Genomic DNA, 26,716 nt, shown 5'->3' with positions numbered 1-26,716 from the left:
GGGGGGAGGGGCACGAATTGATATGTGATAGAGTGTATTTAAACAAAACAAAAAGTTCTGAATTTATTTTAACACTGTGGGTACTCTGAGCATGGCTTCTGATGGGTATTGCTGCATTCTGCTGACATTGAGTGTGTACAAAACTACATTTAGGCTGAATATCCCTTTTTATTCTCATTTTTAAATTCATTCTTTTATTTTGGAATATATAATATATACAATTTTAACATTTAAACTAGTAATTTTATTTTGTTATAAACATTATATTTAGCCTCGTTTTACTGCATAAATATACCAAATATAAATATCTCATTTAAGACCAAAAAGTGTACATCTTAATTCTAGAAGTAATGGTTTTAAAAGGTGATTATTTTCTTTTTTCAAATGTTCAGTGTTGGGATATTAAAATACGAAAAAATATAAGTAAAATAACAAACGCTTAAATGCAGGCAATTAACCAACGTAGATCATTATATTTTTTATATATTGCATGCGACCGTTTTTGTCAAAATGGGAACTTGTGATTTTTTTCCCCATAAAATATTTTTCGGTGAAAATGTTGTCTATGTATCTCTCTTGTTAAAATGCACAATAATTAATCCGGTTTGTACTACTTCTACTGTGGTATTTAAGTGGGTTTTTGTTAATGGCAAAATCATTGACAGCCATAAGCAGTGTTTGTTTTTGAAGTGATGTACCCGAATTATTATCACAAAATTAAATGACTGTGTCAAAATTTATCGCCAGAGGACAGACCACATGTCATGGGCACCCCGCCGACTGAGTTGTAATACAGAGACACTTGTAAACGTGACCAAATAAATATATTATTTATATATTATTATATTTAAGCCCGGGGCAGCTAATCATAGCAGGTGAGGCCTTCACACCTATTTAATGGACATAATCCAGCCAGCGCCCCACTGTCTGGATTAGAAATAACGGCTTAACAGCGTGTAAGATCTTTGTAATTTTCTCATTTCGCCGAGGCAATCTTACAATCGCCAAANGGGTGGCGTGTCCCCTAGGCTCCCCCCTGGATAGGCCCCTGGATTCACCGGTCTATTCCAGCGATCGCACATGCACGGTTATGATCTGAATGTTTTATTTTTAATGAGCAATGTAATAATGATATTAATTACTCTTCAACTAAGATCACCCAATTAAATGGGTTTATTTAGTTGTAATATTAAACTAGACAAATATCAAAGTGTGAAACCTATGCGCTACCATTTAAGGTGAAAATATTAATTCCTTCTTGTAAACACGTAGAAAGCATTTGACGCAAGCATCTTCGTATATAAGGATCAAACAAAATGGTCTCAAACTATTTAATAATCTTATAAGAGTTTAGGACGCGACGACGACTAGTTATAGAGCATTAATCTAATCTAAGTATAGACACACATGTAGGACTGATTCGTTTTACTTCCTACTTTATATTTTTTAGAAAGATAAAAACAAAAACAAAAAACATCCGCAGCAATAAAGCTGTGAATAGGATCGTGCTATGTGTACGGAGGCAGTCGTTATGTATAATATATTTCCCCTATTGATCACACTCTTCTTCCAACACCTTGAAACGATACTTGTACTTTTAACTCAGGCGCATTCTCACTGGTCGTGCCGCACTAATGACAGGGAAAACGCAGACATCTGAATTGACCACCTCTGCCGTTGGCCACTTACAGTATCTATCAAATTTGCCATGCTATAGAATGGCTGTGCATTGCTTGCCTTGAGTCCTAACGTCCTGTCTGCACAGGGTCGGTCACTATATTGGAAAATACTTGAATAAGGTTTGTGTTAATCGCCAGGCATCTGTAATATGTGTGTCTCCAAACTGTTATTAAGTTCAAACCAATGATTGTTATATATAGGTAGAGATATACAAGAGAAGTGCCTGTATGATGTATAACATTTCTAAGGATTGCATAGTTTTGACAATTAAAAACGACAAATCCTCAAACCTTCAAAGCTGAGAACTATATAAACCCACAAACAACACAAAAATATATTATTCTTTTCCCTTTACGAAGCTTTCATGCTTTGTTTTTATTTCCGCGTATCACTTTTGTGCGGTGCACACTTCGTTGTGCACTGCGCGTGGTCCACAAATGGGAGCATGTATACTTCGTTTCTGTACCGTGGTAATTTGTGTGGTCCACTTTTGCCTTTCACATTTATGGTATGGTTATCTTTCCTACATCAGCCGAACTTGGCTGAGATACACTTTTTTAGTCATAAGCTGTCAGTGGCCGTTCTCTGCTACGCAAAAGCGATACAAATCGTCATTTTGCATCATGATCATACATTGTATATACAAAAGTTATCGCGACACAAGAGTGTTATATGGTGTACAAGTTTGTAGAATTGTGATTGGTATCCTACATGTTATATAACTTAGTTTGAAGTCATTAATAAGCAATTTAGAGGTGGTCCAATATCCAATGTGGTCATTAAACTCTGATTCAGAATTTCGAAATAATCAGAGCTAAGAATAACGTTAAATTGCAAAAATTTAACAGAGGTGACTTCAGTTGACGACGACAAGCCTTGCGAACTGAATTGAGACATGGAGAACAATATAGACAAATAATGCCAAGATCGAGAATCAAAATAACGGAGGAACCCTAGATAAATATGATAGGGACTAATTACACGTCTTAACCTAGGTTAAGAACATGAGACCTCTTGTGTTGTACCTATTCATCCAATGGACACGTTATTTAAGCATTGAACTGTTTTTGTATGGTATTTATGATATATTTGAATGACACTGCTTTGCAAGCAAACAACATAATTATAATTATGATTTGTTTGCTCGCAAAGCTGTGTCATTCAAATAGATCATAAATACCATACAAAAACAGTTCAATACTTATATTTACGTTTTCTCTGCCTCTTATGTTCTTTTTTAACTTATAATTTATATTTAAAATTAAAAATGCCCGCCTTATCGACAGTCAACACAATTTCGTTCAATAGTTTGAACAGCGTATTGTCGCGTGCTGATTGGCAAACAAAGTAGTACTTTGAAATTTTAACAAACACTTCAATTTTATTCAACAATTCAGTATCAATACAATTGCGTATGATATGTCTATAGGGTGATTAAAATTTATCAATAGAACTCTGAGCTGAAAGTTAGATTTGAAAGTGTTTCGATTTTTCCCCGGAACAAATTTCGCGCATGGACAAATACAGTGAACACCGTAAATCCGATCTTGCCCTCCACGAGGGAGTTATTTTTGGAAGTTAATTAGAACTTTTCACTTTGCTAATTTTGTAAAGAATCCAGGAGTTAATTTATTTGTTGATTGTATGGGAACCTGACAACAGTCGGTAGATTCTATAACAGCCTCGTTATTTGACATGTCGTCAGAAACTAAGGAACCGTTAATGCGAGACGCGTGAAACTGATAGCGTTTGAAGTGAGTGATCTTGCGACGGAGCACAGGTTCGTTACAACTGTCTGAAATGTTTATGTGTGCTGTGACTCATATCAGTAGGTCTGTAATATATGTGTCAGTAGGTCTATAGAATATGTGTATTTCAGACATTTGTAACGAACCCCTGTTGATCAGTGCAGTGTAACAGACGATATTTCTGATAAATTGCATCAGCGTTAAAATTGTTTCCATTGCCGGCATTGGTGATTTCAACCGATGTGCATTTGGTACGATATTGCAGACCTTGGTCTTGTTTTCGTTCTAATAAAAGTGTTGTTCTTTTTTTATTTATTTTTTGCACAAAAATTTACAATGACATTATCAAATCTCACAATGCCCAGCGATATATTGGATATTGAAGTTCCGGTCAGTGTTGAATTAATACGCTAAGAATTGTGTCTCGTGATGCATGGTAATTAAAGTCCCATCAATGACACAACTTTCAAAGAGGCTATATAGTGACAATGCCATGCAAATGTAAATATTATATTTTTTATACCAAGTAAACACACGCGCCATTTGATTTTTGTTAAGAAATGGAATGGCTGTCGTAGTGCACTGCCGAACGAGGCAGCTTCCTATATAATAACACTGCTCCCTCACCAGCTACCCTCCATTGTATGTCATTTCCACGTTTTTTCTGATTTCTGATTGTTGCTTGCGTACGACACCAGAATATATAAAGGCATATAAAGTGTATACAATGAAACGACTCATAAGTGTTCACGCGTGCGCATCAATACATTTCCGGTGCGGTCTCGCCTGCTGCTGCTGCTGACTGGCATCGATAGTTATCTTGCATTCATTTTTTATTCATAAATCTGATCCTCTGTTCAGTCCCGATCAGCTATCTTTATGATGTAAGTTAAACGCCGGCGTTGTCACGCGCTCTCTACGTTCCTGGATCAATACGATGATTAATCAATAGACACTCGATCATTACCCCTTCCCCATCTCTCTCCGCCCCTCCCCCTCCCCGTCATCCCTGGCGTTTAGCCGCCTCTTTGGTTTATCAACTCCAAAGTAGATAAGTATTACGTTATATTAAATATCTCTATTTGGATTAATAGAGATTATATCAATATGCCTAATGATGTGTAATGACAAAAGTGTTTCATACACAACGAATGATTATATACAGTTTTTGCACAAGCTATTTAGAATCCTCAATGATTGTTGGCTAAAACAAAAGAAACGTTTAACCAATCGAAGCACATTTTCCGTCCGTCATTTGAATTACAAATTAGATAGAAAATGAGTCATATTGGCGAAAACATAATCACGTCTTAGGATGTTAGGTTTTACAACCAGAGCTCGATATAGACGATTCCCTATAAAACTGTTTGGATAGCAGATGAGTTCTTGTCCTCAGCAGGCTCCTCATTAACAATGTATAAACTTCTAAAACTTGTCGCAAAAATGTGTCTTTTTTTCGCTTAATATTATGCCCTTTCTTGCCCTTTTTAATAGCGACATCACCACGTCATCATGGTGTAATCAATTAACTTTTATACAATTATTAGTCGAATGGAATAAATAGTCATCTGCACTTTATTATCTTCTACGCCAGTTCACACAGGTTTGCTACCACAGAAAAAGTCAACCAACTGAAAAAATAACAGACCAATCACAAGGAGATGTTCTAACGGAGCATTCTGAGTCTGACTGCAATCTCTGAAATTCCCCATTGATCTGTCCTTAGCACACACCTTTTTATTTCATAGTACTATTATAATTCTATAACAATTGCCGAACGGCTGTTCTTAAGTGTCCTTTCAAATGACTCTGCAAACAAATCTGGATAAACTGGTGGAAAGGGGAAAGGGAACGTTCTACTCTACTGTATGGTCCTGTCTATCCTCAACATATTTTGCAAGTATTTACCTCGGATGGAGTGCTATACAGTGTCCTCATTAAAATGACCTTGACTTCGTTTCATGGTCACAGGGGTCTTATATGTTAAAAACGTCAAACAACAATATCCTAAGAACCATTTGGACTAGAGTCATGATACACGGGTATATTATAAAGACCAGCAGTGCAAATATTTCTTTCTTAATCTCTGTAATGAGGTCAAAAGTCAACTCAAGTGCTAGTCGGGGTCAAATGTCAATAAAGGTTAAACGCTTTAAAAATATAAATTTCAAATTTCAAACAACAATATTTTAAGAACCGTTTAAGAGATGTTACAATGTCTTGTGTTCTAGTTACCAAACTTTTGTCTTAAGTTACCTATATGTCAGTTTCATGTAACAAAAGAAACAGGTGAGCGTTACATGCCCTCTGGGCCTCTTATTAAAAAAAGCATAACACAAAGATATGGACCAAAGTATGAATTAACAAAAACGCTTATCATCAGCTAGACCACGTCCTATCGATGATGTCATTTTACTACCAGTCCATTACCGAGGAATACAGATTTAATTAATCATCATTCTTGCTTCCCAACGCCGTCAAGTTTTTAACATCAATCAACAGATCTTCCACGCTACAGAAATATGCTTTGTGATCGGTGACTTAATGAAGCCACAGTTTTATATATACTCCTGACATTTTGACAAGCCGGTACTGCCGCGGTAATGCACTTTAGGGGGAGGGTAGTACAATGCTATTTTTACTCTGTCACGACGGCATGCTCACATCTCCAATCAATGCAATTGTGTGTTGTGGTTTCTGATGAAACAGCACTATAACATCTTGTTAACATGTGTCAATCTGAATGTTTGGCCATAGTTTAGTTCTGCAATATCATATTACATCAACCAATTCTGTTCACGGCATGGATACAAAAATGGCGCCATTTTAGCGTCCGAAGATGAAATCCAAATCAATCCATTACTTATTCTGTCATCAACATCGGTTATTCCCGGGCTTCTAAGAACTCCCTTTGTTGGTTAAACCCGCAGAAGACTGCCAATTGCAGAAATAGTAAACAAGATGGACGAAATCAATTTAATTGCACTGACGTCATAGTGCAGACATGGGGACTCTGGGGCCCCACATGGGGATGTTGTGCGTATATTTATACTTTCAATACAGGTATTACAATATAAATCACATTGAAATGTAAGCTCAGGGGGAGGGGAAATACAGATAAGTGGAAGAATTTCAGTTGTGAGGTAAAGAGGGGCTTAGGGAACGGAGGATTGATGCATAAACAGACTCATGAACATGTATGGTTACACGGTCAGTTGTTGGTATCTGCAAATGCATTGTTTTCCTGTAAAAGAAATTTTATGAATTCAATTTAAAGTAGTCAAACCGATGGCCACAATTATTTTTCAAACTATTGCAAGTCTTCTAGAAATAGTAGACTTTGATTTTCATTTATTACGATATGGCAGAATTTTTGCCATTTTTCTTCATTTTGTGTTTGTTTCCCAATACCTCATATTCGTTGTCTCTTTCGAAGCAGTTTCCGGATTTGTTTTTCCGTTTTCGGTAGCCTACTACTCCGTATAGGAACATACTGAACATTTGAATGCATTCTTTGGCTAGAATCGTAAGAGTGATACATGTAACATATCGGTGCAAAATATGACAGATGTGGTGATATCGGAATTGTTAGTTAGGAGGTCCCTGTTAATAAGGAAAGGGATTTGTTTCCAAAATAATTATGCTAGTAGATTGGACATGTTTTCATGGAGGCTGACCAAGATTGTTTTCTCCGTCACTTGTCGAGCAGTTTAATTTATACTGCAATTACATCCCAGGAACGAAACGGTTTCTGTAAGATACTGTTGGGTTAGAAATATATTGAGACATGTTGAAGGTTAGCAGTGCATCACGCAGGTGTGCGCTGTGCTAATCGTTTATAAATTAACGTTAATGACAACCATTGTTATTATATTAGTCAGCTAGCGTAACAACAGTGAATGGACTGTGTGACCCTATACCACGACAGGTGAGTTAGTGGATATGAAATGTCATAAACTCTCCTCTGCTACTAGCTGAACTTTCGGAAGAAAAACTGTTAAAACAAACACCGTTAGACAACCACCAATCATCTAGGGTCTCACATTAGCAGAATGTGTAAGAAACAAAAATACGGAGACAAGGAGAATCGTATCATGCGATTGTCATCTTTCTGTATATAAGAGGCTGCATTATACATTGTTAAAAAAAGCCTATGTCGTTAATAAAAGTAGAAAACAAATGAAACAAAAACGAGATGTCGCGGAATAGATTTCGTTTTCTCTCTTCTCTTTTTAACCGAGAGCATGTTAATGGAAGTGATAAAAAGTCCTTGAACGAAGTTAGGTCAAGGATGGATCAATAGTACTAACCTTAGCTAGGTACAATCCGCGATGCTGCATGGTTTACCTTCAATTGAAAAGCAAAATGTAACGAAATGAAATCATTTTAATCATTTTATTTACTTGCACATATGCTTTTTTTTTATATTGATGCTATTCCGTGTGATGCCCGATAAAAACTGCAAATTGATTCGGTTGCCCGTTGATCAGACGGATTCCCCCACGGGTCCACCAGGAAGCCTTGGGTCTGTGATCCCGATGAGAAATAACCAGAAGGCACTCTTTTAAACCACAACACCACACCAGTAACTGGTTCTAACGAAACGAAATAAAATCTCAAGATTAAACTTTACGTATTCTATAAAATGACAATGAAACATGGCGGCTGATTGCGAATGTATTTAATACTGGCTGTGTCTGAATGTTGAGTGAAATAAAGTTGTTAACACAGTGACTCTTAACCATTGCTAACTTTAAAAGCTTACTTTGTACGTGCCTTATTTGATTAAAATAAACTAAGTTAACTAATCTAATTCTTGAAATATCTTTTCCTGAAACCTGACCGGATCGGTATAGACAGACATTGTTTTAGAATATCTTATAATGCTTTTAGCTGATTAACCGAATTAAACTTTGAAGCTGGTCGGGCGATAAATCTCTTCGTCGAACCCTGATCTTGGCTTGAGTTAGCCGCTACACGGGAGAAAAATTACAGCTTCTGGATAGAAAAAAATATTCTTATCGATCAAAAGAGGACGAACGACTATTTCAAGAATCTTTATCGCATTCGTCATCTGTACTGGCATGTCATGTTACACTTTGTGGTCGACCTGTAGCCGTACAAATGTAATCCTTGTTCGTACACACATTAATCGGCTTTATATCCTATTGTTCTTCATATTCATGTGACTTTGCTAAATAATACAAACGAACGTTCTTACATGTATCACAATCAGATAGTTCTCGAACATCCGTTAACAAAACCTTAATCTAACTGAACTTTGTGGAAATTAGCTAAGAATGAAGTTAGATTAGTTTCAATTAAATCAGAACGGGTCGCGAGTGGTGTGCCGTGCAGGGATGTGCTATGTAATTTTAAACAGTTTAAAATGAACAAACGAGGGTATGAGGCAACCACACCGAATAGCTTCGTTTTAATTTGTGTTTACACAGGGTTTTGTATGTTAGTTTTACACAATGAAGGTGCTATATTCAACAACAGCGGTACAATAAAAAAATCAATATCGAACTTGTTTAAAGTTTGAAGTTATCTAGCTTCTGGGTCACAACTTTCTCAAGCGTCACCGTACCAAAACCGGAACATGCTTTAGTTCAATATTGACGTTTTTATATTATATTACCAATTCCAAAATTGTTTGTTAGTTTTTCAAAAATAGATACCACCTACATTTCTTTTCTATCACAAGTTGATATTTCCGTCACGTAGTTCTATAAATAGAACCCGAAATACTACAGGGTCTTATAGATTCTTGAACTGGTGTAACTGTACCCTGCAAGGGACACTTTCGTATTTCGGCTAAGATTGGGGGATAAAAAACCAAGGTATGCAGAACACTGCACATAGTAATAAGATTTAAGAGTCAATGGAGGTTCTGATTTAATATCTTCTCTAAACAAGCGCTAGCCTAAAAGAAAATTGGGTAACATCGCACGGCACATTCATTAAGAAAGTTATGTTTTCGTTATTATTTTTAACCATAAACTGTCTGCGTAACGATTACCAACCCGCAGATAACAAAGCCAATATACAGTTAAATTGACAAAAATACATATAAACCTTTCTTTGAATTAGATTACAATTACTTAATCAATCATTAATTTTGCATTCGCTGATGTTGTATTTAAGTATTTGCCTTCATTTTAACGGCGTATACGTTAGTATGAACGTAGTTGGCAACGAACATATTCTATGGTGCGAGTTAGTTTCTATACAATGAGTGACAGAATGATTTTCGCAATTTACTCAGAGGGTAACAGCATTATAGTTTAATTTAAAGAATAACACCATTTTCTTATCTGTTTCCATTAAATCTGTTTTATGTTTTTTGTTGTTTCTTTTTTATTGTTTTACATAAAACTCATGACACAATACAATACAAATTATTTTATTAAAGTGTCACATGTCAATTTTGCTTAACATACATACATACAAGCAAGATCTAAAATGTACAACAATATATGATTGACACCCAACCTATACTGAGGCTTACGAGACAATATAGATATTCGTTAATACGACGTGATTTATCAATACAAAAAATCAGTTCACAGATATTGAAAAATATGTAAAAAAAAAAAAAAAAGGTTAACACTTAATATTAAAAACACATTCTTCTACGATACATCTTATGAACTGTGCTCGCCAAGACATATTGTAATTAAGTTCATTCATTAAGACAACAAGTTTCTGTACAATGTTAAAATAGTTAAAACCTGGTACAATCTAAAAAGATGAGCTCTGATATCTGAATAAAAATCACATTCAATCAGAAAATGGCATTCGTCACATGTGGATGAAGAGTGTACCACTGCATCATAATGTTTTATCGGATTGGCATCATATAGGTTATCATGAAAGGGTTACAGACTGGGTATCGGGGTTATAATGAAGTGGTAACGGAGTGGTTATATTAGCTGTAAATGAGGAATTCTGGATTGGTATAATAGAGGTTTAGCGCATGGCATAGGGGGTATAATGAAGGGGTTACAAGGTAGTCACAGGGGTCAATAAACAAGGTAATGGAGTGGTTATAAGGTTAAAGATGACGTGGTTACGAAATAGTTACCATAAAGGAGTGGTAACAGGGTCATAATATTTGGTAATGCGGTGGTATTAGGAGTTATTGAATATGGTAATGTAGTAATAATAAGGTTATAGATGAAGGGTTACCGAGAGTTAACAGGGGTTGTAATTGAGAGATTACAGAGTTGAAATATGGGCTATCTAGGAAGGGTTTTATCTTATGCTTATTAACGGTGAATCCAAGCTAGACCGGGAATTTCCTTGTTACTTTAGTAAAGCTAAATGAGAGATCACAGGAACTGTTGAATCGGTAAATTGTGCTTTACAGTTTAGTGCATGCGTGTGGTTGAGTATCGAGACATTGTGACATTCACAGCTCGCTGTTAAATTTCCTTCTCGTCAACAAATACTTGTTCATTAGACATGTACTGAGCCTCCATGTGTACGTTAACAGTGGCAGGCAATGCGGCATTGACTGCTTCATGAAATTATACAGAAGCAAGTTAAAGCCCGGATAAGTGATCAGATAGTTGCGTAGGACGTGCAGGATCAACAGTTAAATACACATGTACAATGATACTCTTACGTAATATGAGAAGGGTATATACTGCGCAATAATCATCATCTGCTATACCTGGTACATATATTACATGATTCGTCGCGAGTAATCTCTGAATTAAATATCCTGCCCCAAGGTCACACCAACACATACCCTAGATCTCAATACCATCAAACTTCAAGACACATACACTACTGGACGAATGAAGAGTTCGTTCCTTATGTGTTTACTTCAGGTCACCCAATGTGTCCCTATATACATGTATTAGGTTTTTCTCAATTCTGAAGGAGCCTGTGGGTCTGATACTAGTAACTTGGGCCGACCCGGTGCAAGCACGACATTAACTCGGATAACAACATTTTTATGAATCACCAACGAGCTTTCCAAAAGGAAAAAATGCAATGTCAGCTGGAAAATAAGTCGAAGCGTAGATAGTGCTATTGTTTATAGCTGTGTCTTTTCCCCAACAGCTGGTTCCTATTATGTAAAACGTCGGTCTGCTAAGACAGTTTCGAGTAATTACGTCCCCGGTCACATGATACAGCACGTAAGACGTGAACTTTTAAGAAACAGATGTCTTTGGAGACACAACAAAACAATCTACTTTAATTTACGGTGAAATCGTGCCCTTCAAATTCGGTAAAAAAAAAAGTTGCCGCTATGTATAAGAGGTGTTTAATAACGACTAGGTGACAAAGCTCAATAATACACGAAAGGGTTCGTCGCCCAGACACATGGTAAAGATTACATTCTGATTGTCATTGGTACATGCCTGTGACACCTTCAAACAAAAACAAGTTCTAGTTACAATCAAATTGTATTAACGTTCGGCTGTAGTTTGATAAAATAACGGTTTTAATCATTCCCAAGTTACAATATCTGTATAACAAAGACGAACTGACAAATGATTTGAACTTGAGATTATTTTACCTGAATCATTACCTTAGAGTCATCAAAACCAGAATTCAAACCCGTAATCGATAAAACTATGGGGAAATGTGTACAAGGGAAATGTACACAGACACCCTTGGAAAAGGACAAGGAGAATAAGACCACATGTTCAGGAAGGGTAAGCGTCTTCTTCATCGATCACACCCGCCATATGCATCAAGGTCAAATCCAAGTTATGGCACGTCCTTACATCGAGAGCTCGGCCAGTGACAACACAACCAAAAGGCTTACCCATGGGCATATAAAACATTGACCCTCTTATCACACAAAGCGATAGCATATTTCCCTATGAGATCATGATGGCGGCCATAAAACTTGTCCATAAGAAAGACACTATCATTGTTCCTGCGAGAGTGTTTACTACAGTGAACGTTTTATACGCGAAAGACAATCTGATATATTTGCTGTATCTTTTTCGTGAGAAGTAAGGAGTGTGTACCTCTGACGGCTTGGTCCATGAAATGTCGGTGGATTATGGCTGGGAATCTTGCTGTTAATTACATCAGTATGTGTTGTACTGTATTTCTAGACGTCCATTAGTAGGTGCTCTGAAAGAGTTAATGTAGTCCTATTATGATAGGTACTAACAATTGACATTTATACCTCCAGTTATGCGGGTATGTTCATACCATTAAAAACACACAAAGCGACCCGGCCAGCACATCATTTGTATCAAAAGTAGCACCTTCTGTGATACAGGGATACTAGCCTTAGATGATTAGTCTCGTGTGAAAGAGACATTCATAGCCATGGCATTTTATTTGACGAGAAATCTTACTTAAAGTAGACAGCAGTACCATAAAAAGATAGTTTTAAAACTATTAAAATAATATACGAAATTTATAAAGTGTCCTTTATCACTTACAAAAGTGTTTTCGGCACACTTGAAATAATATATAACTACAGTCGGCAAGGCATGAACTAAAGGAACAAAAACTTAACGTACACGAGTACAAAATGTGGGCTGAAACAGGTGAGCTTATCACACCATCCGTAAATATAGCAAAACAACCAACTTTCTGGTAGTAGATTGTAAACTATTCCACAAAGAGGCCTTTTTCCTTCAAAATCATCAGTTTTGATAGGTCGCAGTTCTAGATTTTTGAAGGCATAACCAGGATTCTGTATTCGACCCCAGTGGTCGTGACGGTAAGTTGTTCATAAAGTTGTGCTTCATGTATGAAGGTAGACAATACAGCAATTATCTCATTTACGCGTAGCCAGACATGCTGTGGTGTTCTGTATTCTCTGCAGGCGGCTTGTTTATAGATTTATTTTGCACTTCGTTCTTTGCTGTTTTTGGTGCGAGCTGTGCAAATGCTTATATATCAAGTTGGATGACATCAGTCATAACAGTATCATCATTGACAGCACTATACAACACCAATGCTTGTTTTGATGGCGCTGATAGTTTTATAAAAAGCTTGATTTCAAATCATGTTCCATTAAGTCCTGCATCATCGTCGTCTTCCGCATTTCATCGCTACTGATTCCACCATTCAGAAGTAGGGAGGGTTTGGTCTCGTAATAATCGTCTTTATCTGTTGATATGCATGTGCTGCAATCACAGCTTCGTGTTTCCTCAAGATCATCAACTTACCTTAAGTAGATTAATTTGGGCTGGAGTAGGATTGAAGCTTTAGATAAATCTAGTACAGTGACTTTCGCGGTATATCCGGAAGCTTTCGTCCGTCCTTGCACGATCTGCTCTACCAAAATTTGTGATGGCTACTTTTAGATTGTTGCCATGCGAGAGGTTAGCTTGTTTAACATGCTGTATCAAGCCAAGGTATTAGGAAAAGTGACGAGCAACAACATTAGCTAGATCTTCAAAGTGGAAAAGGCAACCAATGTGAACGATCTCTTGTAGTATACTACAGTTTGGTGGTTTTAAATAAACAGAACAATCGTCAGCAAATTCGGATGCCACTTTGTTTTATTGGAGTATGCCCGTCAATGAGCCAATCCTACATTTAGGTTTGAGAACAATAAATTGTGCTTCTAAAAAAGTGACAGAACATAACTGTCTCTTGTTTTTGTAGTCTGTCGGCGTCGTTGAATTTTAACAGAAAATGGCCACTACACTGTTGCTACATCTTTGGATTATTTACTCACTTAATGCATTGTATGACTATCATTATTGAACGAATTGGATACAACATAATCTACTTTACTGGCCGATGTTCACCCCGTCCCGTTTCCATACTTACATGCTACAGACACGTGTATAGGAGTGGACGTCCTTGCCCTAGTGTTATACAATTATTTTTCAATGAAAATTGTTATCTTTCTTCTGGAAAGGATTGCCCTGGCTGTTTAACCTATGGCAACGTGGTTCATTGTCCTGTAAATGTTTGAGACCAATGGTCGTTCGACGGTAGTTAGAAGACATATACATATTTACAGAAATTACAGAAGACGTTTAAGCTATCAAAGATTTGTAGTACGTTCAACTCTTCCGAGGCTTTTCAGGGGATGAATATATGTTTTGTAAGAGCGGTAGTGACCGATATTTATTTAAATCAATAAAGTAAACTTATTCTATAAGAGCTTCAGCGTTTAGATAATTAATCATAATCGCTCAAAGGGAGCTTTACTTACCATGACACGCAACACTATATGACGTTACATTGTGAAGGCTCCTTCACTGCAATGATAAAACACGGAGGAAATATACAAGCCTAACCTACAGTATCCACAGTCAGATATTTTTATGAGAAACCCTTATTTGAAGATGAAAAGAAGTTTATGATTGCTTGATAACTAATGACTAGCCAGATTGTTACCGTTAAGTTGACGTCGCTGTTTCATCAACTCCATTTATAACCTTCACGTTACGTTCATCATGGCAGTGCATTTCGTAAACTGAAGCCTTGGTATTCATAAGACAAGCCTACAATTAAAGCTACACGCTTTTATCGACTTGGTAATTTTTTTCAATGGTCAATAACAGTTGGTAATATCTTTGTACATTTCCCTACGGTACACTGGTCGAATTTTACAATTAGTTAAACCTACAAAAACGTTAACTAAGCATTGAACTATTTCATTTCTTGAAAATTTCAATTGATTTTCGACGAAACATACTAATGATTACCATTTAGTGACATCATCGCTGTAAACTACGACAGCTGTGCTAATACGGCTTACCTGTGATTAAACCGAATAAATACACAACAACATCTGTATACTAGAATCACCAAGCCACCTCATTCTCAGTTGTCCTACACACACTACATTTTATACGTTAATTCCTTTTAATCTTCTTCCTTAGTATACAATCTTTGAATTTAGATAGAGTTAATAATGATTCACTGTATTGGTCCTATGTCTCGTTTTTGCTCTGTAATCAATACCACCCACACAATAACTGTAAATATGAAATGACCCTCACCAAGGTGACTGTTGATCGTTATTTTTGCGAGGATATATCTATGATATTTATTGTATTTTTTTTCAGGGATGGTAATCAGCAATTGCGATTGTTTATTATAAAATATATATAAATATCACAATAACATTTCTTATAAAATGATCAGAATTTTACTTCGGTGAAATGTGACTATATGGGCATAGGAAAGTGATATTCCTGGTCAGATACATGTACAACATTTTTAATTCATATAACTATAAAACAAGTTCTTAATTGTTACATTAGATTTGTCTTTTCACCAAAATAAAAGACTATTGTTGGTAAATATCAACAAAAGCAGTATAAACAGTATGAAAAATTGATAATTATTACAATTAGAGATCAAATATTACAGGATAAATCAATTATTACAAGAATACATCTACTATTACAGCAATGTATTAATTATAACAGGAATATATCAATTATAACAGGAAAATGTCACTTTTTACAGGAATATATCTATTATTATAAGAGTATATCAAATATATCTAGCATAGATCAATTATTAAAGGAAAGGAAAGGATCGTGTTTAGTCTGCACTAAACCCAACAGCACACACAGGTTATACTCTGCTATGTTTTTTGTCGATAAAATAACAAACACTTTAACTGACGAAGAAGAGCATTTATTCTAAATGCCAGAAATCGAACATATGTATATATTTTTGTGTTGATTTTTATAATAAGGTGTACAAAGAACAAAAAAAAAACGCACAGTGTCCACCTCATAACGAATTTGTCGTGAAGGAGGGGACCTATGCAACACCTGCATGACGATCACACGATGCACTAAATATTTGTAACGAAGTGTCACAACTAGTTCCACTAGCTGCCGAAATATGACCTCGGCCGACTTTTCCTGGTCACACAGATCGTTTGACGCTGTCTGTAAGATTACTATAACTGGGGCATTGTCTTGCACTAACGGTAACGTTATTGCCCTGGTCTGAATCCTTCACATATCACTCGTACCTCCGTTCGACATAAATTGAAATTTCCGTTCACCCTAATATCTATCGAACTGTTCATAAAGGATTTAATCCGTCTAACGAAAGAATGACCAAGCAGCATAGCAGTAATCGTCATCTTTGACAAGTCTTCCCCACATGCGTTTGTTTACAAACAATACAAACTGGCGGGCTAAGCGTCACCGATGTTTCCACAGGAAACGTTTGAATTGACAGTACTTACGGCAAAAGCCGAGGGAGGATATCCCTGCTATTAGCTAGCCTCGCCTCTTTTGCGTGAACCCCTTCTGTAGCAGATGCCCAGCACTCTTCCAAGTAGGGAAAAGGTTGATTTTTTAAGGAGATTTTTCAAAATGTCAGCATGGAAAAATATTCTGCACAGGTCACGTGACTTTAGTACACCAAAACATCACGTGACTACTTCTATAGGGATGGACTAGTTTAAAAAACGGAAAGTTATCCTCCATCCGGAACCAACAAAATATAACAAATAAAAATATCATATATTAACCAGATGTTACAGGAATCAATAAATTATTACAGGAAACGATCAACTATTACAGGAATATATAGGATAACAGTTATGTATCAGCAATAACTTGACTAAACAGTCTGTTATATTTAATCGATTCCTGTAATATTTTTTGATTCCTGTAACAATTTATCTATTCTCTGCCAAAGAAAGATAACGTTTTTCTTACACGGTAATATGTTGCGACATAGAGATGACTGATAACACATTTGAATCTAATATATGTGCTAAAAACATTGAAATTAAAATAAATGTAAACGTCGTTTAATTTGACCACGCCAATATTCGCTCTAATAGTGAGTTAATCTCAGTATGAACGTTGGTGAAAACGAACTTCAGTTATTCGCTTTCATAGTGAAAGAATCTCTGAGGTAAAATCTCTCTAAATGATATTTCAATTGACCACGTCAAGAGCCACATTAACTATAAGGAGTCAAATAATATCACATCAAAATATTAACAATGACTTTTTAATGACAATAAAATAGAGTTAATAATGCCGTAGCTGCGGAATCCCGTCTAAACCCGTATTTTGAATCACCGAATGCCATTGATTAAACCATTAAACAACGAGTCCTTTTACAATAATGTCACGGAACATCTTAGGCATTATTTAGAAAATCTAAATTGAAAAAATGATATTTGAGATAAATGGCTAGGAGGAATGTTTTTATCTGCATTTTGACAAATCCATCAGTTCTGGTTCATTTCCAAAAGACTGGAAGAAAGCCAAATTCAACCCAATATTTAAAGCCGGGGACATGACCTCTGTAAATAACTATCGACCTATTTCATCAAATGAACTTCTAACTGAATCCCAATATGGTTTCAGACCTCATCGTTCAACAGAAACGGCCCTCACAGGTTAAGTAGACGAGTGGTCAAAAGAAATTTGATGACGGTTAATTCACGGGTGTTTTGTTTTAGATCTTCGTAAAGCATTTGATACCGTAAATCATAAAGTGCTCTTGCATAAGCTTAATGCTTACGGGGTTTCTGATATAGCATTGAACTTTTTCGAATCATACCTTTCCGTTAGAGTGCAAGCGGTAAACTTTAAAGGCACTTTATCAAGTTGTAAGGAAATAAACATCGGTGTCCCCCAGGGTTCGATACTGGGCCACTATTTTTGCCAAACTGCTGGAAGTTTTTAATGACAGCTGTTTATCATGGAATGTACATATTGAATATGTATGTAAGAAATTATCAAAGAAAATTGGAGTGTTAAAACGAATCAGAAAATTCATGTCCCAAGAAATGTCCAAAATGGTGTATACGACTATTGTTTTACCTCATTTTATGTACTGTTCTTCAGTATGGAGCAATCCTACAAATGTGTCCATGAAGGAAAGAATATTTAAACTTCAAAAGAGAGCAGCAAGAGTAATTCTAAATATTAGAGAAATTCGTACACCAACTTCGTTACTTTAAAAGACTTTAAACTGGATGCCTATTCACGATTTTTATACTTTTAGAAAATGTGTTCTAACTTATAAAATCCTGAACGACCAGGCTCCAGGATTTTTTAAACAAAATTTATTTACCTATGTAAACCAGATTTCCACAAGAACCACAAGATCTTCTGCAATGAACCAGCTCTATATCTATATCCCCAAGTGTAGAACAAGTTTTTACAAAAATTCTTTTAGATACACTTGTACTATTTCATGGAATACTTTGGAAGAAACCATACGAACCACAACAAATGTTCTGGCTTTTTAAAATGCATATCTGGCCAATTATTTTAAAAATACTAGATCATGAATACCATGTGTTACCGGCGGACCAAGTAGGTAGGGGATTCCCAATCATTGGGAAGCCGAGAACTATATGGTATATACTATATGTATATTTTAAAATACAATATTTGAAATTATCCCTATGGTTCTGTTTATTATAATTTCATGAGATAATCCTTAAATTACCATGTGATAAATATATGTATGTATTGACTTGTAATATGCTGTGATATTTTCTAATGTTCTAAATGCAATTCTGTGATATTTAGTGATACAATATAATAGGTTATCTTAATAATGTATTGTACTATTTAACTACTTTTTGTATTTTATTGTATGTCATATGTCTCTGTATGCGTAATAAAAAAAATATTATTATTATTATTGATTATTCGAATATGGCATGTTAAACCACATTTAGCAAACATTTTAGTAGAACACGTGAGCCATCAGAAAACTAAGAATGTATTGATCTAAGATTATTATAAACTGATGAGAGCTTAAAATTCATTAAGACATGAGAAAGCTAATAATTCAGTAAGCCTTCGAAAGTTTAAAACATTAGAATATAACAATACTACAGAAACATGAAAACATAATAAGCAAATTCTTTAACCTCAATTTAAGGAAACAGAAAGCTTAGGACTCAACAAGGACTCATCATGTCAAGAAAATGTTTAAAATATCAACAAGTCTGCGAAACGTTGAAATACATTTAACTAGCAAAGTTTGTAACTCATCAACAGATGTTAATATTTAGAACTCGCACGTTTAAGCACACACAAAGCGTTCATCACTTTATTTATTAAAAAAAAAACACAATAAGATATGTTTCAATGGCATTTTTCTACATTGCAACATGTTAATGAATTTAACCCTGTTGAGATAGTGTTGCAATTGTATATTGTAGAATACTGTACAGTCATAGGAATGAGTTACATTTGTTACAGCCACTAAAGGAAAAATAGGTTTCTCAACAGGATATACTTGGGACACCTCAACCGTTGTTAGGAATTTCATGTTTACTGTGCATGGAGAGATTGCAAACCATCTAGAACCATTTGAAAATATTGATATTTCACAGCCTTTTTCTATGGTCCGACTAATACATACTTTGGCGTGTAGTGGACAATGTTCTCGCCGAGCAACACCTGTCTTTCGTATTTCGAAACACAATGTTACGGCTTGATACATTCAGTATAATATTGTGCGACATTTTGATGACTTCAGTAATATGTGTCACCAGACAAATGACCAGTAAAAAGAATTAAAGGTTATCAATCAAATTGGCGAGATGACCAGATATCAAACAAAGAGTAGCCGAATCGATTTGCCTATTATTTCTCGTCTCGTACTTTGTCGACAGTGTACATTTGCTGATAGCGTAGCCATATCGACATATATTCCAGCTTGTAAATTTGATTGTCAACTCGTTCATTTCAGCACCAAGTGTACATGCGTGTATCTGGTCATTTGCTTGATGAAAATAACAAAGAACAAAACGTTCCAATGTCATCGGAGCGTCATGCATACACGTTTTACTGGTTGTCCTATACGAACATGATTATATAACTTTCTTAGTGGTAGACGCACTGCTACATCTCTTCGTATATTTCAATATGCCGATCTTTCTTCTGTTACCAGGTGCCTACGCTCTCGGTAGTATAGACCCGAGCCTGTATAAAATTGTGGACGAGGACGACGATTACGAGATTCCATCAGAACACATAGGGAGAGTATGGTTTGCGGTCGAGTATGAGAGAGAAACAGAAAAACTGCTGGTGACCTTGATCAAATCCAAAAACCTTCCAACGCGACAGTACGGCAACAATAGCAGCTGTGATCCTTTCGTTAGGTAAGAGATGTCCCCTATTCTTCTCTGGAATTATTCGATTTTTCTGCCAAGTTAACCTGACACCAAATAAACATTAAGAAATGATATTTGTTTTTTTCTGATATTATTGGTAGAAGCGACGGCATTATTTTTATTAGATCAGCATGAAAAATAAATTATTTTTGTATAATTTTACTTCGTTTTTATATTACGTCCCATATTCTTCCTCATTCTTTTCATCCCTTTTTCATTAATATTAGAAATATTACTACGCAATGGATAGGTAGTAATAATGAAGGTCAGTATTGTCATATCAGGATTGACACCAAGGCATGTAAATTTTCTGATTGAGAAGTAGATAGGTGTCGAAGCACGAACTAATTTTTTAACAGGAAAAGACAATAGTAAGTGACTCTTGGGCCAGATGTTTATGCTAAAATGTCATTTTGAATCCGTATATCTGTTTATGTGCTGACTGAGGTAAAAGGTAGTTCTGACAAATGGAGCCACTTTCAAACCACACAACACACATGGGAAGGATATAAAGGCGAAATGTTCCGTACATACCCGTAAACGTCACATCTATCGAAGCAACTATCGGCTCGATCCGACTCAAGTTGACACAATGTGATGGCTATAAATATTACCCAAATACATTGACATTTTCATTTTATTATTCTAGATGGAATTTAAGAAAGAACGTTGAGTGAGATCTGGTTTTAACTGTTAAACTGTCTGAGACTTTTTCGTACACAGCTCTCAGATGGTGTGAACGCGAAGAGAAAGTTCCACAATAATTAGCTGTTTATGTAAGATGTTGTGGATGTACATTTACTGCTAAGTCTGAACGAAAACAAATCAAATATACAATGTATATATTTTTTACAGATATGTCACTCTATTATTCGATTGTATTTTTCGGTGCGTTTGCGCACACACTGTGTCGTCTATTTGAAGCAGTTAGTGTGTTTGCTGGCAATCCTTTATACACTCGTTCAGTTGAAGACATACGTGGACTCGGCACCAAATCTAGCGCGCTCTGATAAGATCCCCCTCCCTCAGAAAACCTCGTTAAAAAGCAATGGCCTTGATCGGAGTGAGAATCTAGGGTACAGTGGTGATTTAAAAATCAAATGAGATGGTAATGAACAAATAAATCTTCTGTGGTTATAAGGACCACAGAAGATTATTTATAAGGGTGTTTTCTATTTGCGTGAATCTTTGAATATATTCTAGTAAGGTTACTGAAACAATGGTCCATATATGAGAACTGTCAGATCTTGAAGCGCTGTAAATACTGCAGATATTATTGGTCATTTCTGTGTAAATTGACACTGTATTTGCGGAAATTATGTGCCTGGGGTATAGCCAATACGTTTTCCTAAACAGCCTATCAGACGGTACAAGCACAGGAAGTGCTTCCCTCTTCAGCGAAAAAAACAAAGTAAAATATGGTGTCAATATTTCTATTGAGTTGCAAATCTTCCCTGTACACGAAAGCCTATTTCCCGGAAATTGCATACGATGAAAGTCATGTTTATCGAGCAACTTACCATGTTCACATATTTTGTCCAACATATATTGACGAACGAATGCATATCAAGTTTGTATCTATTTTTCGACCGGAAGTCATGGCTAAGACACATCCTGGGTTGGAGCTTGTATTGATGTCCGTGGCGATGAAAGGGCTATCTCGACGAGCCTGCGTGAAAAAATAGCGACTTCCCAGTGATTAGTGAATACTGAGGAAGAAAAATTGCTGTCGGGAGCGATTTACAACGCGAAATGGAGAAGGTCTGCACACGCCAACTAAAGATATTCTTAACGAATAATAACAAATTGGTGTGGTGTACAAATCGATTTGGCCCAATCGAAAGCACCCAAGACGACTTTCGTACATACATACATATATTAGTATGCATGTGTATGCATTCCTTTAGTGATAAGGTCGCCAGTAGTTTTAGGTACCTGTCTATATGTCCGATGACTGTAATGTCTCGCAGGAGTACTGAACAATTATGTGGGTCATCCCGATACATTTCTGTCCAATTTGTATATAAAGCACTCCCTTGAGAGGAAGCACGAGCACGGAACTGTTTCCTTCGTCAGTTACACACGTGATATATTTGAAAATGTTTCGCATCATTTGAGAAAACGGATAAACTAATTAGGAATTTAAGTGTTTTGGTATAAATCTTGCCATCACATTGTCGCTACCGTTTTTATCTTAAACGTTACAGCATCATTGGTCATTTCTGTCTTCTTCTTGGCATAAACATATTTTGCAGTGCGAATGCCTGTAAAATATAAATATCAATACAAGTACTGGTTTCAAATAATAAAACCTGTTTAGCCAACATTGCATTGAACTGAATCATTTCTCTTAAAAGAGTATATATGTATTTACATTTATCGCGCGTCATAATTTTCTTTTTCAAAGTTTTGATTCCGTATACATTAATGAAATCAAAGAATACTGTATTTAAAGGTATAATGTATTCTGGACATCTATGAACATATTACATCTTGATCCGACTACATTGTAGCTCTTTTATATCAGTCCGACAATTCCATGCTAAAAACGTAACCTTAATTTATATATGCATCATTTGCGTCAATGTCTTGTATGTCCAGTGATAGCTGGCCACGGTCCGTCTGGTAGACTGATTAGAGATTCCTTCATGAGGGTACCGAAATGTCGGACAAAGCGTTTAGACGAGAGAGTGTATTCTTGTTCGATAAATCGTGGTGATACATCTTCATTTGTATGTAATGAACTACTTACCGCACACGATTTAGATATATGTTGGGTTCGTGGCACGAATTAGGCTTGTCGTATTATTGGTCAAGCTTACATCTTGTGCCCGCAAGTTTAGGTTTGTGCAAGAACAGAAGAACTACTCAGGGGATATGGTTGGCATGAGTTCGCGTCGTAAAACACAGTTTAACGTTTAAGAATTGTATGGCAGCTTGGTGTTCACTGTAATACCTATTGGCAGTGTGGTATTCAGAATTCTGATGACCACAATGCCGACAAATCAATTCCTCTCCCCGCTAGACCCGTTATAATCCACAGTAAAGTGATAAAAAATCAAGACGCCCGCTTTTTATTACTTTGAAAACTGTCATTTCCTCAAAAAACTTTCTGTTAACAAAAATGAATCACAATATTTTATCTATACGTTACAAATTAATGCATTCGCGAATGTTTGCATTATTAGATGTGCAGGCGTATTTTCGAAAAAGAAATCAGTTTGACTCGTTCGATTTAAAATCTTTGATGCTAAAAGGGGAAGTGTTTGATTGTTTTGAGAATTCAACGAAACAAAAATAGCAAAAAATCTTTTGCGGCACCTAATTTAAGTTACTATATTAGGTAAAAACGAGACAATGCGCTGAACGCTTAAAGGAAATTAAATGGTACTAGAGAAACTTAATGTTTCTAATGGTAATATATATCCACGAGAAAAGATTCTTAAGTCAGAGATGTGATTGTGTAAGTGAAATAAAATAGAATAATGGTATAACCTTGTATCAGTTAAATTGTAAATGGTGTTTAACGTATTGCACGGTCCCTGATTTGGTAACAACAATGTTACATAAATAGAATTAAACCATGCAGTTTGTGCAGTGCAACAAACTCGACATGGTTGTGTCCAGTATTGATTTAAACGTTGTCCATGTTTTACAGAATATATTTGATGCCAGACGAGAGACGCTATCTCCAATCAAAATTTAAAAAGAAGACATGTAACCCGAAGTATGAGGAAAGCTACGTGTTTCAAGTAAGTTGATAGAGTTGAGTCTCAATATCACACTTTTTGGTTGATTTCGATGTCTAATCTTGTGAATGTGAAAAGTATAAAGAATGATATATATGAACAATTTTCCTGGAATAACGATTTATTTTCTGACCGATGCACGTTAAATCATATAGACAATGCTAGCTTATAAAGATAGAAAAACATTTACAAACTCATCATGCATCGTTTACGTATGATATAGCGCTGCTGTCTGCGCTCTGAGCATGTTTCTGTCATGCTAGTTACTCGGTTAAAGAAATAGCAGTCTTTCATCATAAGTTGGCCAACATTTTATGCAGAATGTGCAGTTTATGCTTTGCTGATAACTACATTGTACATGTATGTCTTATAACGAATTGCTGACAAGGTGATAATTTAACGTTGTAAGTGTCCTTGTATTTTGTCACTGCCACATGACGTAATACATGCGTACAATGCTGTATCATTATCAAGTCACGATAACATAGATATGTCTAGCTATAAAAGTATCATTTAGAAACACTTTAAATCCGACAGTCTGGTTAACGTTAAGACCAAGACCGATTCTTCACTTGACGGATTGTCAGAAGTTATCGGCGGTGTTTACTCTCCAAAGTGAAACTTTAAGACTGGGTACTTTGGCGTTTGTCCTCACCAAATTGTTCTTTCCTTAATGTCACTATTAGAATTTATAGTTGAAACGTCTTGAAACCTCCAAAATAAGTCGGCTTTATGACGACATGAACAATTGTTTTCTTGTCTAAAAGATATCTTCTTTGTTTTCCAGGTTTCCACCAGATCTCTGCAGGATAGAGTATTAAAATTTACAGTTTACGATGTAGATCGGCATAAACGGCACAACATCATTGGACATGCACTGTACCCCCTCAAGGAGCACGACGGAGAAAGTAACGAGCGGCTTGTGATATGGCGAGACTTGGAACGAGAGGTCACAGAGGTACAAAAACTTAATGATCGATTACATATAAGGCAGAGGGTTTAATTAGATCATTGAGTTTCTATTTGGTTGAACTGTTAATATGGTCAGTCGACTGTTAACATGCGCGAATTTAGAATCAGAGAGAACATGGGTGTTGCACTACACTTTCGTGGTTTTGATAAACTGGACTTCTGCTAGATTTTAAATGTTTTCTTCGTCAGTTTATTCTGTGAAGTAAGTTTAAGGTAAATTGTACTTATTTCTCCATATTTCCGTTCATTTTGAAGTGTTGATAGAAGGTATCCCATATAAAAAAAAATATCAAAATGATTCCATTATTTATTCGAATATATTTATTCGAATATATTTGTTTCGTTTTTGTCCAAAATAGCCGTCTCTTTATTGATAAGTAAAGGCGAATATTGGACTTCATTTTTTAAACTTCATCAAGACATTTTCAACGTCATTTAATTCCCATAAAATGTGTTTAATTGTTTCTACATTACATACATGTATGTACAGAAATTGCTGTCTTAATTTTAGCGAAAGCCTGGTTTACAGGTATAAGCATTTTTGGTCAATTAGTTATTGGAATTTATATCTATGATTGAATAGTTGACCCCATTAGTTGGTAAGTTGCAAACCTGACACATTTTTTGTAACCCATTGCCTAAAATGATATTCATGGGTACATATATATTTTCTAGATACCGTAATTTGAAAAAAAGCAATTTGGATAGCTGTGTCCTTTAATTATTTCTCTTACTCCTCAGACATTAATGAGTGATAGAATAAAGCAAAAGTTGCACACATTACACAAGGAGCACCCTAGCTTAAAAGAGTCTCCTTTTTATTTAACTTGGATGTATTTGCTTATCACCTTTAGTTATGACCTTTGTTGTGGGCTGTCTTTGTATAACTGGCCATTGACCGTTGTTGTAGCCATAAATAAATTGTCTAATAATAAATCCCGAACTATTTCCAGAAACATGTAACAGCTCACTGTAAAACCATCAGACCCATGACATTTATAGTTCTCACTGTTTTTTCAAGTCTTTGCTGTTTCCTCAACTTACACTTTGTCTTCTTCTTAGTCCGATTCTTAATTGATATTTTTTATATAGAACTCTCACAGGAAATTCATTCATGTTGATTTCCTTTAATATCTTCATCAACATTCCAATTTTTCATGTCCGATAGTTTTACTTAATTGGGAATTTCTTCCTGTTTTAATCTTTTTGGGGTGTTTCTCTTTTAATCGTTCATATAACTCGTTTTATTGTGCCCTTTAGGGAGCGTTATATCGTGATTATAATGTTACAAATTGAGTTTTACTGGCGACGCGGAGATATATATATATAATATACCTGAAGAGCCCTGTGAAGGGTGAAAGCAGATAGTTTTTTGTCGGTCGATAATCATATTTTTTCTATAAAATATATTATATATTCTTATTGCTTTTAACAGTAAAACGAATCAAGTATCTTTTTTTTCTTTTATTACCTTCAGCAAAGTTAAAAAAAAG

General features: G+C 35.7%; 1 protein-coding gene across 1 annotated transcript in view; it reads left to right on the top strand.

The window, feature by feature from the left end:
* The window catches only part of LOC110443304 (synaptotagmin-15-like), a 41,829-nt gene that overhangs the window by 1,489 nt on the left and 13,624 nt on the right, over positions 1 to 26,716 (top strand). The window contains exons 2-4 of the mRNA XM_021487452.1: positions 20,280 to 20,490; positions 24,161 to 24,254; positions 25,039 to 25,209. Coding sequence (XP_021343127.1) covers positions 20,280 to 20,490; positions 24,161 to 24,254; positions 25,039 to 25,209 — 476 coding nt within the window. The remainder of the gene's footprint in view (positions 1 to 20,279; positions 20,491 to 24,160; positions 24,255 to 25,038; positions 25,210 to 26,716) is intronic.

The sequence above is a fragment of the Mizuhopecten yessoensis genome, unplaced genomic scaffold, assembly GCF_002113885.1.
Source record: "Mizuhopecten yessoensis strain PY_sf001 unplaced genomic scaffold, ASM211388v2 scaffold716337, whole genome shotgun sequence".
Taxonomy (NCBI): Eukaryota; Metazoa; Mollusca; class Bivalvia; order Pectinida; family Pectinidae; genus Mizuhopecten; species Mizuhopecten yessoensis.
This window is presented reverse-complemented; position numbering and strand designations above follow the sequence as displayed.